Here is a 12,244-nt window from a genome sequence, read left to right as displayed (position 1 = left end):
AAAACACGCGTGTGATTCAGCACACACACACTGAAATAAAAAAAAACACTCATCAAGAACATCCCATAATTCAGAAGAAAAAACCTATTCAACAAATAAGGTTCATGTCTTTTCACCTCTGACAATTACTCCCTCAAGCCAGTGCCCAACCACAACCTTAAAGCTGGGGGGAGGGTTATGTCCCTGGCCCCCCAAAACTTAACTTTCATTGTGTCGGGGCAAACATTCTTCACAGTCTCTCAGTTCATTGTACCAAGAAAGGAAGAGCAAGTCCTATAGCATAGCTCTGCTTCACAATGATCCGTCTGTGCTGGGCTGTCCTGCGTCTGGACAGGCAGACTGCATACTCATGCCATATTAACGGCTATATTTGCTGCTCTGAATTTTTCAGCTCTTTTTAATCACCATATGAACACTAAACACAAGGGCCATTGTGAAAAGTCACAGAAAATTCTTTGTATGACTCAAATTCTCAAAAAATGCTGGCTTTGTACTATAGTAATTTCATTCAAACTCTTTTTGCAATGGAAAGATGTGCTAAATTTTGAAGCAATTAAAATCTGGAGTTTCAACCACAAAGGACATAAACAGCATTTTTCCAAAATATCCAGACAATCTGAATTCAGTAGCACATGAACAGATGAACTGATAATTTACTAAACCCATTTTTTTTTAGTTAAGAACAACAGCTTTGCTCCACTTTTCAAAAATCCTGTACCATGATCAGACATTAAGCTAACAAGCACATTTACCACCATCCACACATAACACTCTGGGGTTCCCGCACCAATCATTCCTCATGCACTGCTGGGAGTTTGATTAACGCAACCAGGAAACTTACTTGAACTGATGGCATTTTCTCATCCTGATAGTGGCCAGTGTTCAAAGTCCTGAATACCAGCACATCTTTCTTTACAGGACCTGATGTCATTAGCTGTTACTGCATGCATTTCTTCCTGTTCAGTCAAACCATGCCAAACCAAAAGGCATTCTGGGTAAATCCCAAAGAAACTCCACGCAACATCCCATCGGATCTGCATTTTAGTTACCAGACTAGTGGTTATATAAATTCAGAAAATATGAGTCTTCCGTTATTATAGAACATCCAGATACATGCAAAGGAAGTAAAAGCAGATGAGTTGGATCCCGAAGGTTACAGTGTAGAGTTGCTGCATCTCTCCATGAAACCTGCATTAGCTGGCAAATTACAGATTAAAATTGTACTGAAAAGTTCGTACGTTTCTTGGAAATTGAGTTATAAACACTGCAGTGATGTCGCAGCCTTCCCTCCTGTGGAATTTCTATACAAAACATCTCTGTTCATTTTGTTGCAATTCCCACATGTTGAAAAGCTGACAGAAATGTGCACACTACACTTGATACAGGAATCAGGGAAATACTGCACTATGCAGCTATAAAGGCTAATCCAGCCATTAGGCCACGAGGCAGCCCATAATACTGCTCCTGGCCGGGAGTTAAATATCATGTACATATGGCTTTGCCAGTACAGCAATCAATCTCCACGACAAACTTTCAAACACGAGCTATTCTGAACTTCTTACACACTGTCACTGCACAGCAACAGCAGGCGATACTGACATCAGTCAATACCTTTGACCAAATATAACCACGATGACGAAGTGGACCTTCCTCACGAAGGGGACTTTTACTGCTTCCCTACCCACATAACACCACAGTATCCTTTCATCCACTGGAAAGCAGAATGCCTCCATGCAAATGTTCACCCACAAAGCCCTGGTGAGTCATAACGCTTGACGAAACCTCCCACGCTTTTCTGCATGTTCCAGGCAGCTTGCGCTTGCTATGTCCAGAATGGCATATTCATGCCATGTTCCTGCTTATCATGACATGTATGCTGCCATTTTTTGAGCTTGGTCTTTGGCATTTTTTTTGCCATTATTTCCATCTCAAATTCAATGCACAGTAGCTGCCTGACCATGAGATTCATATATTGATGAGAAATTTGATCAATTTCAAGCCAAGGAGCAAGAACAGTCAGTTTTCCACAGATGCAGTCTCCAGGTTCTTGTAGGATTTTTTTTCCGAAAGTCTTCTCAGATGTATATAATTTATATTCATGTCATGAGTCCCGTCTCCGATGGTCCTGCAAAGTCCCAATCTGGCTGGTCTTACATAACACCTGGACTGACACATTTTCCTAACAGTTTTGACTGTTAATTTGTGATAAATGGACTTGGACTCTCAAAGTCTAGGTGCCGCTTACTGACAGTTACATACACAGTTAAATTACTCAGCACAGTAACCCTTTTACCAAGTCACAATCTAATATGTGCAAAATAGGACACTGATAAAAAAACACCGAAACAAATTCCTGTGAGACTATCAACAAAATGGCTGAGAGAAATGAGTGAGAAAGGAACAATGGTGAAGGTGAGGCCAGTACAGAGCACATGGAAATGATGGATGATGTAGCACATGTGCTGTACAGCAGTACAGGACATGGGTCCAAGCAACTAGAGGAAGAGGGACCAACCAATCAGATGTCTTGGTCCCACCTCCTCTACAATCCGATTGGTTATCTCTCTGAACCAATCATTTTTCCTTCTGCCCTCAGAACATTTTTGTGCAGGTAAAACTCCCACAAGCAAAGGTGCAGCATCTTGGCACTGCAATCACACAGACAGCACCTATGCAAACTCTATACACTACACACCGACATCAGAAGCTGTCATAAGCAGCTCTTTGGCCGCCTAGCATAATCTTTAGACAGGGAAGAAATAAAGTACAACTGAATAGCAATCTGGATTCAGGCACGAGTTCACAAAGTCAAATAGGCTGATTCAACATCAAAGGAAAACGTCATCAACCTGGCAAAGGACAAGAGAGTCCTGCACCGCGGCACATCGGCCAGGTGCCACCGAGCCCAGAGATGGGAAATCAGGTCACGCCGACAAACATCTGCATCGACACGATACAGGAATACGGATGGCAGAGACCTTCTCACCAAATGCAGGCACTCACACTCCCCTGCTGTAAGAAACTTACCTCCACGGCGTTATTACTTACTCGGTATTAACTGGAGCTTGTCTGTGCTGCTAAAGAGAATCATTATTCACACGTTACCATGACAACCATCTTGAGATGAACCAACACCAGTTTCAGCTACTGCTGTGAATGACCATGCAGCATCCTACTTATGTATCAAAATACAAAAAAAAAGATGAAAGAGGACGTTGAGATTGTTGTAGAGTGCCCACAAATTTATTACACCCAACAGACATATTTTTGACTGATATGGAAACCAAGTATCTTAAAAAAGTTTTTTTTTTTTAAAAAAAGCACCTAGCCTTATTACTGAAAAGCAATGCTTACAAACTGATACTATTCCTTTAACAATTAAGGATCTTTTATAACTAACAGTATATTAAAGGCACTGTACATCGGCAAAGTTTATTACTGACCCTGACGATGCTGACCTAGTAATAAAACCTCAATACTTCTGAATGCAAGCATACAGGCTGAATAAACAAAAAGCTGGGATATTTTACACTAAAATAATACAAGACTGTTGAGGATGTAACATTAAGAGGGAGCAGCCCCCCGGGCAGAAATGAATTTCAGGAGGGCTTGGATTTTGCCATTTTGCAATTGGGGTTGGGGTCCCCCTTGGTGGATTTCCCCAAATCGGGAGCTGAACTAAATTTCGAGGGGGCTTCAAACACGTAATTTTAGTGAATGCTCAGTGTGCTTCGAACTGGTCATTTTACTGCGTGCCTGAGAAGGAAGTTTTAAAGCTGAACAGGTTGACTAAGAAGGCCAGCTCTGTATCGGGTTAGAGGCGGCAGCAGAAGGAACAGAGGCACCCAAACTGCTCTGCATAATGGAAAATAAGACCATCCTCTCAGCACAGACAACACAGAGACAAGGAGGACATTCAGTGAGAGACGCCAAACATCTGAATGCTACTGACGCTGAACAGACACTGAATGTATACATGCCATTTACATAACAGTCTTTTGCATAACAGATTTCTTGAACTGTACTTACTATAGTGCTACACTGCTCACACAGTTCTGTTAAAATTATGTTGGTGTCTAATTTATTAATGATTTTCATTTATGCATTTGTAGTATATTTCTGTTTACATTATCCTTTGTTGCATGTATTGCTACTGGAAAAAGGAATTTCCCAGCCATGCAGTGGCTCAGTAAAGGATTCAATAAAGTTCTAAGTTATCTTATTAAACCGATTAGAAAGGTCTTCATACCACACATCACACGTTCGGTCTTCTGCTGCTAAAACACACATCTCTTAAAATCAAACATTACAAAGTTAAATGACTGCGGACTGTGTAAATACATAGAGTTCTAATCCTGAGACCTTGTCCAGTAAATCATCTTACACGCACATAGTGTATAAGAAGATTTATAGGCCGAAACCAATTGGCAATCTGCACAATGTTGATGGATTGTTATAAAAACAGGGAAGTTGTCCCTCCTATAAGGTTACGGTTCAAGAGTACAAATACATGCAAGTATAGTTTAAGACAGAAGAAAACGCTATCCTACAGGCTACTAGGGGGAACATCCCTAATCTTTCCGGAATTTGATTCTGATTGTATCTCATGACTGCAAAATCTGTCATTATCTGGTGGGTCGCCAAGCCACTTTAAGTTCATCCGCAACTTACGCGAAAACAAGATATGGCAAGGAGGGCATTTTCGTGGGCATTTCGGAGACACGTGGTGACCCCCAGAAAATCACCAGCTGGAAAGGACAGTGAGATGAGGAAACGCTAAAAAAAGGCCAAACTGCGGACCTCTCCAGAGGGAAAAACTGTGCCTATTCTACTTAAAACTTCTGAAGCAATTTAACATGGATAAAGCAGCCCAGCACCCCCGCGGCCATGTGACAAAGGACTGCAAGTATCCCACGGTCACATGATCCAGAAAAACAGCCAATGAAAAGAGGTCCCAAAGAGGGCTGAAGGCTTACTGCAGATAAGTGACATCCACTAGACGGTTTGACGTTGAGTCCAGGTCATCAGAAAGTAAAAGAGGACAAGAAAAATTAGATCACAGGCATGTCTGCTACAGTCTGTCTGACCTCAAACCTGCTGATGTGCCTGAAAGGTTATTTTTGCCAATTTGTGGTCCTCTTGAGGAGACTTTAAACTCAAGCAGAGACACAGTTTAGATTATTTTCTGTAATGAGATGTAAAACACTTTTCCTAAACCATCAGAATGTCAGAATAACCTGTATGCTAATGGATGGATGGCCTTTAAGACATTAATCTCCGATTATCTGTCCTTTCAACAACATAAATGTTAACTAGTCATTTCTGATTAATTGTGAACAGTTTATGAAGAACGTCACGCACTCAAATAGACTGCAAGGCACTCACATGACTTCTGGAAGTGTACCCCACATCTTCCACAAAAACATCTTAACTTCGCACAATCAGGACAAATCAGGGTGATTCATTTGTACATTCATTGTACACAGCAAGACAAATGAAACGCATCCAGGGACGAAGTCTTATTTCACAACAACATAAAAGTCCCTTGACAAACATACCATGTAATGCAAAGCGTCATCCAGATGCTGGTTAGTAAATATTTAGATAATTATAGACTTTGCATTTAAATAAGTTTAACACATTTACATAAAATTTATTTATCAGAGGAGAATGCAGGGTCACTCAGTCCCTGCAGCACTGGGAGACGAAGGGCCTCGCTCAGCTGCTCAATGGTGTCCAGTACCGCCACTTACCCTGAGGGTCTCGATGACCAGGTCACGCGCTTCCAGCTCGCCCTCCATGATGCTGAGCAGCGTCAGCAGCTCCGGCCGGCTCAGGGTATCGATGTTAAAGTCACATTTCTGCAACAGAGAGCGTCACCCAAAGCAACTGTGAGACCTTCTAGGGTTTCCAATGTAATCATCATAACTGAGAAGTCTAGCATTGCTAGAAGGAATTACAGGATATAAATCCATGAAGCCAGGAAAGTGACGTCGTAATACAGACAGAAATGAGCCAACAATTGCATTTCTAAGAAAGCAGCTTTATGAATTCGAAACATGTGGTTTTTTATTAACTGTTTTTGGGGTTGGGCAGTTCACGCACAACTGAAACCACCAGTATTAATCTTTTAATTGGCAAACACGGATGACTTCTAAACTGATTAAATCTGAGTAAAATGTCAAGTAACTATTCCCACTTAATCCTTAACAACAATGTGAAAATTAAAATTAGCAGAGGTGGAAAGTTCAGGTTCCGAAAGATTTTTGTCTCAACCCAGCAGCTGAGTAAAAAGAGACCGGTTGGTTGGAACAAAATCTTGGTCTGGATTTGTACTTTCGGAGCCTGAACGTTCCGCCTATCAAAATCAGAGGGATCATTTTCCAAGCGCTGGCGATGATGAAGATGTTAACTTTGACATACTGAAGCGGTGTCTCAGACCCTTTTAAATGAATGAAAACCTCGCCTCTGTATTAAAAATAGTTCTCAGGTTGCCATTTGCTCTTTAGGCTTCAGACCAGAGCACCTGCTCTGGCCACATTTTACATTCCAGCGTCTTGGCAGAGCAGAGGAGGAAATCACCATTGGTGAGAGGGTCTGCGCCTCTGCATGGGACTGAAAAAGGGAAATCTGTTGCAAAAGGCTCCAAAAACCAGTAATTCTGAAATAAATCAGCAATACTGCTTTAAGGGTCAAAGATTAAACTGATTAAGATTAATCGCATTTTATTATAAGCACTAATCTCTTGAAGAACCCGTGTGTGACATTTCATGCCAGATCAGTCTGCTACAAAGACGTGGGAGGAGCAGCCAAAACCACCATCTCTCACATGCAGCCTATCTGGAAGGACACTTTTATTCCATTAAAAGAGGCATATTCCGTTCTGACTGACATATGCAGAACATATTGAACTTTTGTTTCCATGTATCGATCTTCCACTCCATTCTACCAGGTGAAAACACTGATGTCGTCTATATTATAGCATGACTTTGCATGCTTAATGGCACAGTCAAGGCTTTGACTAGAATCTTATCTGAACAGGGGACTGAGTTTTAGTTCTTTAATGAGGTTCAGCCAATGTACAAGGGAGTGACACTAATGATTTTTAAACTGTGCATAGGGCAAAAAGAAAACTGTTATGTGTCCAACACTGAAGATCATCAATGATATGGTGAACAGAATGCATGGCTTTGTCTTCAGTGTACAGGTGAACGCTGTGAGAGTTTCAAACCAGGAGGGAAAGACCACATATAAAGTCTGTCAGCCTTAATGCTGATGTGGGACATGCTGTAATCTTTAAAACTAGGACACAATGACTTCTTGGGTGACCCTGCTAGGAGCCACGAAAAACAGATACAATTATAAAGACATCAAGTGATCTGTAATCCTATTTGCTCCCCTGAACCGTAATAAGAAACGATGGTGATGTTGACTCCTTAACCACAACCTAAAGTTACCATAAGAGTAGTTTAATGCAGGCAAAGGCATGTTCCAGAACAACACCCCCCCCCCCCCCCCCCCCCCAAAAAAATAAATAAATAAATAAATAAATAATCATCCATCTCAGTGGGGAATAGACCTTCATCTGACTCATACGCTGGAATCTGCGACCATCTAGTGACTTCACCGGTTTGGCCAAGTCTGCATTCAACACTGCTTAAAAGATGCTTATACCGTGTATTCATGTATTAAATGTACACCACTCAAGTTCCTAACCGGATAATTTTGTAAAAGAATTGTTGTCGCATCTTCGCTTCCAAACGACACGACCTATATTCTAAACGAAGCAGCATTTTCCACCATAACGTTCATGTCGGCTGAGGAAAACTGCAATAATCTATACGCAATCTACATAAATATTTTACTGCTATTGACACATTAAATATAACACTTCGAGCGGTGCTGCTGTTCATTCAATTGACCATCTGCATTGTGTTTGCTCTGATGGGTGGTGCATTTCCACTGAATGTATGCATAAGGTAAATTATGTCATATACATTACAATGTTTAAATAACGTAAAACAATACGTTAAGAGATTTAAGAGAGAGAGCCACATAAAGCACTCAACACGAAGGGAGGGGGAAACAAATCTTGAATATATTGTGCTGCACAGTAAGTCAACATCTCCGATCGACTTTGCCCACGCGTAAAACATTATTTTAAAAGCATATGAAATTAAAGACTACAAATGCTTTCCTAGTCGCCCCCTATTAAATACTGTCCATTTTGTGTGGAAATTGTGTGCTGGTTACCTACTTAAACACATTGTCCGATAAACGCAAGCCGGGTGTACAAGCTAAGATTTATGACTCATTAATTCAAATATTCGGCAACCAAACCAATTACAAGAAACCGCATTTCAGCGTTTATATAGTCAGTCTTACCGTCCGGAGACCACCGTGAGCCGCCGCCGTTAACGCCTGAACCGGGGCCGGCGTCTCCCCTCCTGCTCCGTCCGTCGCCATCTTCGCACTGCGGAGAGACGGGCTGGATGCGTGTTAATGACAGCGGCGGAGAGACTGGCTGGATGCGCGGTGAAGCCAGCGGGGAAGAAACGGACTGGAAGCGTGATAATAACAGCGGCGGACAGATGGGCTGGATGCGTGTCAGTGACAGCGGTGGATTGCCGGGCTGGACGCGTGTTGAAAGAAGGAAGGTTACGGTAAGGAACCCTGGTCTTGTTATATGCTAAAGGAGGCATATAAGCCCATCGTTCTACCACCCAAGGGCAGCGCCGACCACAATATGGCACATCTTACCTCAACCTACAAACCAGTAATTCAACACCAAGACTGTAAGAAAATGAACTAAGGAGGCTTTGCAGTAAGGCTTTGAGGAGACAGTCTGGGATATGCTCTGTGAGTCATACGCTGAGGACTTTGAGGGACTACAGACTACATCCGCTTGTGTTTGGATAACAGAATCCTCACAAACCGTGAATCATGAAGGACCTGAAGGAACTTCTAACCAAGAAGGAAAGGGCCTGGAGACAAGCAGATGAAGCAGTGCTGGTGGACCTGAAGATTCAACTCCAGGAGGGGAAAACCCACCAGAGGGAAAAACATGGAAACATAAGCTTTAGCAGAACAGCATGATGGAAGTGTGAAATGGGAAGAGGACCATCACTGGCTACAAGCAGGCAGGAAACACTGAGAGTGGAGTGGAGCACAGACAGATTTGACTCTCAGGAGCCAAGCCAGCCCTCCCCCGATGCCACCAGCTTCATTTTGCCTCCTGGGGGGTTCTCGGCTCCTCATTGCCCCCTCCCTTCTCCACAACCTTCACACTTCCGTGCCACTTCACCATCAAAGAAACAAAATCTTAGGTCTTCAACCCCACCCCACTTGTCAATCTGTCTCTCTCTGCAGTCAGTCCCAGGGTGCTGAAGACATGTGCCAACCATCTCTCCAGGTCCTACAGTACCTGTTCTCCATACTTCTGAATCTGCAAAAAGGTGGTCCATGCCCTGGAAGGCATCCTGTGCAGTCCCTGCTCTAAAGGAAAGATGCTCCAGCTCCCTTTAGGACTTCATACCTTTGAGAGGCTGGTACTGAAATAGCTTTGATTCCTGGTAGCAGACCACCTAGATCTCCTGCATTTTACCTACGAGATACACAATTGTGTGGATGATGACCTCATCCACATGCTTCATAGAGCCTGCTCCCACCTAGACGAAGGTAACATCATAGTCAGGATCATATTCCTTGACTTCTCCAGTTCCTACAGCACCATCAAGTATTTCCAATAGGGAAACAAGCTCAAGACCTTGTAGGCTCCTGGATTATGGACTAACTGACTAACAGATGGTAGTTCATAAGGTTCCAGGACTGTGCTTTGGAGATGGTGGTGAGCAACATTGGTACACTTCAGGTGACCTTGCTATGTCCCTTCTTCTTCACCCTCTACATCAGCGGTGTCAAACTGCAGTCCTGGAGCCCCGAAGGCCTGTGTAACTTAGTTCTTTCCCTGTTCTACCACAAATGATTCAGTTCAGGAGCTCTGTGGTAATTAGCACAAGGAGTTGAATCAGGTGTGTTAAACGAGGGCAAACCAAAAATTGTGCAGGGCTCTGGTGCTCCAGGGCTGGAGTTTGACACCCCTGCTCTACATGTCAGTCTTCCAGTAGAACACCAGCCCTTACCATCTACAGAGGTCCTCTGATGACTCCTCCATTGTAGGTTACACGAGCAACAGAGATGAGTACAGAGCACTAGTACAGGACTTTGCTGATCATCAGCAAGACAAAGGAGTTTGGTGGTGGATTTTGGCATGAACTGGAGCCTCTGAGACTGAACAAACTCATTAGAAAGCCCAGCTCCATCACAGGACTGACCCTGAACCCAATGGAGTCAGTAACGGAGAAGCGGATGAACAATTCTGCCCACCCACCCCAGGGGGCGCACTCTTGAAGCACCATTACCCATTGGCTCATTCCACCATGCAATGCTAAGAAGCACTACTGCCGTCATTCACTACAGCGCCTCCTCCTGGTGTTATACCCCCACCCCCATAACTCATACTGGGACAGCATCTCGTCTTTGACATAGTAAACGCCTGGTACTTTCGGGTTTTTAATTGGTCATAATCCACTTGCTAATTTATTCTCTCTTGTTTTTTCTCTTAATATAGTGGAACCTGGATATAGTGATCAGCTCTTGATATGGATCTATAAGCTTGGGACAGAATCATTCCTATACAAATACTGTTTAAATACTTTGCTTATACTAATCAAGTAGTCCGTTTACAGTGTATTACAGTGTAATACACTTTTTATACATAACATACAGAAAATAAAACTACGTTAATTCTTTTTTTGTTTTGCTTTACTTTCATAGCCCTATTTTGCCTTACGGTGAGTCATCTGCTTTTGGCTAGCTACCTGGGGCTAATGCTGCATGAACGGAAAGCACGATGGGAAAAAGAAAGTAATTTTCTCTCAATTACAAATATAGACTCATGAAAGCTTATGATAAACTGCCAAAAACTAGCCACCGAGATGCAACAGTGAAACGTCGAGAAGCTGTATTTTAAGTATTGTATGTACTATATTGAAGCATCGAGCAGACGAGGAATCGCGGAAGTGGGAAATGAAAACAAGGAGAGGCGGACTGACACGGAATTGTTCTTTACGTTACTTTTTAAGGGACTGCACAACAAGCAACAATACCACAAAACACATAACTGACAAGGAAACACGGGGAGTTACACAATGGCTAAGACATATGAGGATCAGGCAAAAACCGAGTACAACCACAGTCCAAGGCACATGCGACAACCAGATACACAGCACAACAGGTACCTGCATTAAAAAGTACAAACAGGGGTTATATACAAGACATGCACGGGGCAATAAACATGCGCTCATGAGGCATGCAGGAAAATTCAGATGCCGCCGGCGCTACAGTACTATAGCTTATTTGAATTCTACATAGTTCAGTAATTTAATTTGTACAGTGATGTAATTTGAAAAGTGCTTAAAACAGCTGTACTGTATTTTGAGAGTCAATAAAATTCTGTAAATAGCAACACTGTCCATTCTATTACCTTATATTCATATAATGAACATACAATTAGATGGTAATCTGCCTGAGACATAAAGAAAAAGGAAACAATTCAGTTAAAATGATTATCTGCTGATAGTGATCAATTTCACCCAAATAGATGTGATCACTATAAGTGGATTCCACTGTATTTATTTGATTGCTATTCCAAAGTACTGTTTTTTCTGGATTCTGTTTTTTTACTTTGTACTTTTTCATTTGTTTGCACAACATGTATTTGTCTGCACTATGTGCAATGTCTTTGCACCTTGTCTGTTTTTCATTAACGAATGTTGGTCTGTGCTCCATGTACCTTGCTGCTGTACGCACAAGAATTCCCCCCTGGGATCTAATATGAAGGCACAGTAGAGAGATGTGCTGGATGCGTGTTACGGTCACTGGAGAGAGACATGTTGGATGCGTATTACAGGCACAGAGAGAGACGTGCTGGATGCGTGTTATGGTTACTGCAGAGAGACGCGCTGGATGCATGTTATAGACAAGGCAGAGAGATGGCCTGAATGTATGTTATGGTCACTGCAGAGAGACATGTTGGATGCATAATACAGGCACAGAGAGAGACGTGCTGGATGCGTGTTATGGTCATACCAGAGAGACGTGCTGGATGTCTATTACAGACACAGCAGAGAGATTTGGTGTATGCGTGTTATGGTCACTGGAGAGAGACATGTCGGATGTGTGT

General features: G+C 42.6%; 1 protein-coding gene across 1 annotated transcript in view; it reads right to left on the bottom strand.

Annotated features, from left to right (window-relative positions):
- The window catches only part of LOC125744851 (cortactin-binding protein 2-like), a 28,254-nt gene extending 19,352 nt beyond the window's left edge, over window positions 1-8,902 (bottom strand). The window contains 2 exon segments of the mRNA XM_049017135.1: window positions 5,754-5,861; window positions 8,386-8,902. Of these exon segments, the coding sequence (XP_048873092.1) occupies window positions 5,754-5,861; window positions 8,386-8,466 (189 nt within the window). The 5' untranslated portion in view covers window positions 8,467-8,902.
- Window positions 8,903-12,244: the final 3,342 nt, after the last annotated feature.

The sequence above is a fragment of the Brienomyrus brachyistius genome, chromosome 1 (assembly GCF_023856365.1).
Source record: "Brienomyrus brachyistius isolate T26 chromosome 1, BBRACH_0.4, whole genome shotgun sequence".
NCBI lineage: Eukaryota > Metazoa > Chordata > Actinopteri > Osteoglossiformes > Mormyridae > Brienomyrus > Brienomyrus brachyistius.
Note: the sequence above shows the minus strand (reverse complement) of the source record. Positions and strands in the feature narration are given on the sequence as shown.